At 41.3% G+C, this 2,746-nt stretch overlaps 2 protein-coding genes across 2 annotated transcripts in view; one reads left to right on the top strand and one right to left on the bottom strand.

Moving 5' to 3' along the window:
• Positions 1–1,591, top strand: part of LOC104772121 (shugoshin-1-like) — a 4,619-nt gene extending 3,028 nt beyond the window's left edge. The window contains exons 10-15 of the mRNA XM_010496768.2: positions 20–197; positions 309–422; positions 532–636; positions 728–814; positions 916–1,014; positions 1,112–1,591. Coding sequence (XP_010495070.1) covers positions 20–197; positions 309–422; positions 532–636; positions 728–814; positions 916–1,014; positions 1,112–1,373 — 845 coding nt within the window. The 3' untranslated portion in view covers positions 1,374–1,591. The remainder of the gene's footprint in view (positions 1–19; positions 198–308; positions 423–531; positions 637–727; positions 815–915; positions 1,015–1,111) is intronic.
• The window catches only part of LOC104768622 (cytochrome P450 84A4-like), a 3,089-nt gene continuing 1,992 nt past the window's right edge, over positions 1,650–2,746 (bottom strand). The window contains exon 2 of the mRNA XM_010492640.2: positions 1,650–2,389. Coding sequence (XP_010490942.1) covers positions 1,760–2,389 — 630 coding nt within the window. The 3' untranslated portion in view covers positions 1,650–1,759. The remainder of the gene's footprint in view (positions 2,390–2,746) is intronic.

Consider the following 2,746-nt stretch of genomic DNA (forward strand, 5'->3'; position numbering starts at 1 on the left):
CTATCCACTTTAATAATAGACGTTGTTGCAAACTCTGAATGGACAGTAGTGTATTGCAATGACACTTTTTCTGCTTCGAACAGGCTCTCTAGGCAATGCACACGAAGGCAATCTACCAGGTTTGATGTTCAAGAAACTGAACCAACGGAAAAATTGCTTGAGATGGATGCTCCCAAAGAAACTAATGAAACCGCAAGGTTTGTTAGTGTTTTTTTCCTTCCTCTATCCACTTTAATTATTAGACGTTGTTGCAAACTCTGAATGGACAGTAGTGTATATTGCAATGACACTTTTTCTGCTTCGAACAGGCTCTCTAGGCAATGCACACGAAGGCAATCTACCAGGTTTGATGTTCAAGAAACTGAACCAACGGAAAAATTGCTTGAGATGGATGCTCCCAAAGAAACTAATGAAACGGCAAGGTTTGTTAGTGTTTTTTTCCTTCCTCTATCCACTTTAATTATTAGACGTTGTTGCAAACTCTGAATGGACAATAGTTTATTGCAATGACACTTTCTCTGCTTCGAACAGACTCTCTTTGAGAAGACGGTCTGCTCGGTTAAGGCCTGAAGAAGCTGAACCATGTAAAAGCTTCAATGAGGGAATCAAAGTTATGGAGACGACCAAGAGGAGAAGGTTTGTAAGAGCCTAAATTACGTTGTATTACACTTAACAGATGTTACTAAAAGTGTGTTTGAGGTTACTAATTTCTTGTACTACTGAGCAGACTCTCTTCAATACAACGGTCTGCAAGGTTTGATATCCAAGTACCGGAAGTGTCTGACTCTGAAACCTTGAATGCTGATGATGCAAGGTTTGTTAAAAACTTATCTTCTTAAGATTTTCCCAGTCCGTCGAGTGAAAACATAGAAATCAAATTATAGCTAATATATTCCCTCCTGGATAATATTTTAGAAGTTTAGTAATCGAAGAGTCTCTTGGATCAAGATCTGAAGCTGTGGAGGAACCATCTGAAAGCAGAGGTGACACAAAAGAGACAAACCAGAAACGCAGGTTTGTTTAGTGACAGTGAATTTCCTGCATATTCCACTGATGATCATGTCTCAATGATGTAATGTTGACTGTTAATCTCTGTGGTGTACCTCGTCAGAGTCTCAACGAGAAGACAATCAAGAATGGTTAAATCTCAAACCGATGAAGCAATTAAAGAAATAGCGACAGACCAATCTTTGGACAACAACATAGTTCAAGAGTGTGATCACCAAACCGAATCAAAGGACAAGCCTAAAGCTGATGAACACGAAGGGATGACAAGAAGATCATCTGTGGGAAGACCATCGAGACATGCCGCAGAGAAAGTCCAGTCATACAGAGAAGTCTCACGTAAAGTGAAGCTGCGACGACAATGCTAAATCTCCAGGCTCCAGCATTGTATGATTTTTCATGCTCTTGTATGATTTTGCCTCCTACTAAGCTATATCTACGCTTCTGTAATTTGTCATTACTCTCTTATGCTTATTTTCCTTGAATTAGTATACGTTACTTACTTATAACTTTTTTTTTTGACAAAACGTTACTTACTTATAACTAAGTCGTTAAATTGGTACTGTTTTGATTTCTTGCTAGCAAATATCAATTTCCTCATTAATCAGATAAACTATATTCATATTTTTATTATTTATATATCATTAGAGTAAAAAGATTTTTTAATTATTTATTCATACAAATATATATTATTTTTAGACTAATAATAAGTATTGACAGCTTACAGAGTTACTCGGTGGAGGCTTTTCAGTCTTCAAGAGACGATTGGGCAGAAGAGGCGCGTAGTCGGCACCGTCACCAAAGGAGTTGACTTAGGAACGGTGAGACCCGGCCCTTCAACGGTGTCGACGTCACCGGATTTCATACCGTCCGGTAAACTCCACGTGAAGCAGTGTAAAAGATGAGCCACCGCAAGCTCAAACGCGTACAACCCGAGTTGCATGCCCGGGCAAGATCTCCGACCCGACCCGAACGGAATAAATTCGAAATTGTTCCCCTTCAGGTCCGGAGCGTCAGGGTCCAAAAACCTACCCGGGTTAAATATTTCCGGGTCGGACCAAGAACCCGGGTCACGCCCGAGAGCGTAGGTATTGACCATCACTCGCGATCCCTTGGGGATGAAGTAACCTGTGACCTCCGCGTCCTTCACCGTCTCGTGGAGGAGGAGAGGGAACGGTGGGTGTAGCCGTAAGGTTTCCTTGAGTGTACATTTTAAGAAGGTGAGCTTCTCGAGGTGCGTGTCCTCCACGCGCCACTGGTCAAGCCCGACCACACTCGCTAGCTCGTCCTGGACCCGTTTCATGTTCTCGGGGCTCCGAAGTAGCTCCGTTAAAACCCACTCGATTGCTAATGCCACCGTCTCGGTTCCTCCGAACATCACATCCTTTTTTTTCCATTGAACAATATAAATATAAAAGCTAGTGTTTTCAGATATATGATTATTTTCCAAAAAAAGAATTGTGAAATATAATGTTTAATTTACCATGATGATGCCTTTGATGTTATTGAGTTTAATGTTGGTCTCAGAGTTGTTGACTTTGATTTCTTCTTTGTAAAACGCAAGTAATTGATCAACCATATCGTTCTCTTCATCAACGTTACGTTCTCTCGTTTTCTTGAGCAAGTGATCGTCGATGACGGACTCAATGAAACAGTCGAGAGACTTTCGAGCTTTCTCCACCCGCTTGTTAATCCCTTGCGGGTCAATCCAACTGAGCCACGAAGGGACATAGTCCGCTAC

Source organism: Camelina sativa, chromosome 20, assembly GCF_000633955.1.
Source record: "Camelina sativa cultivar DH55 chromosome 20, Cs, whole genome shotgun sequence".
Classification (NCBI taxonomy): domain Eukaryota; kingdom Viridiplantae; phylum Streptophyta; class Magnoliopsida; order Brassicales; family Brassicaceae; genus Camelina; species Camelina sativa.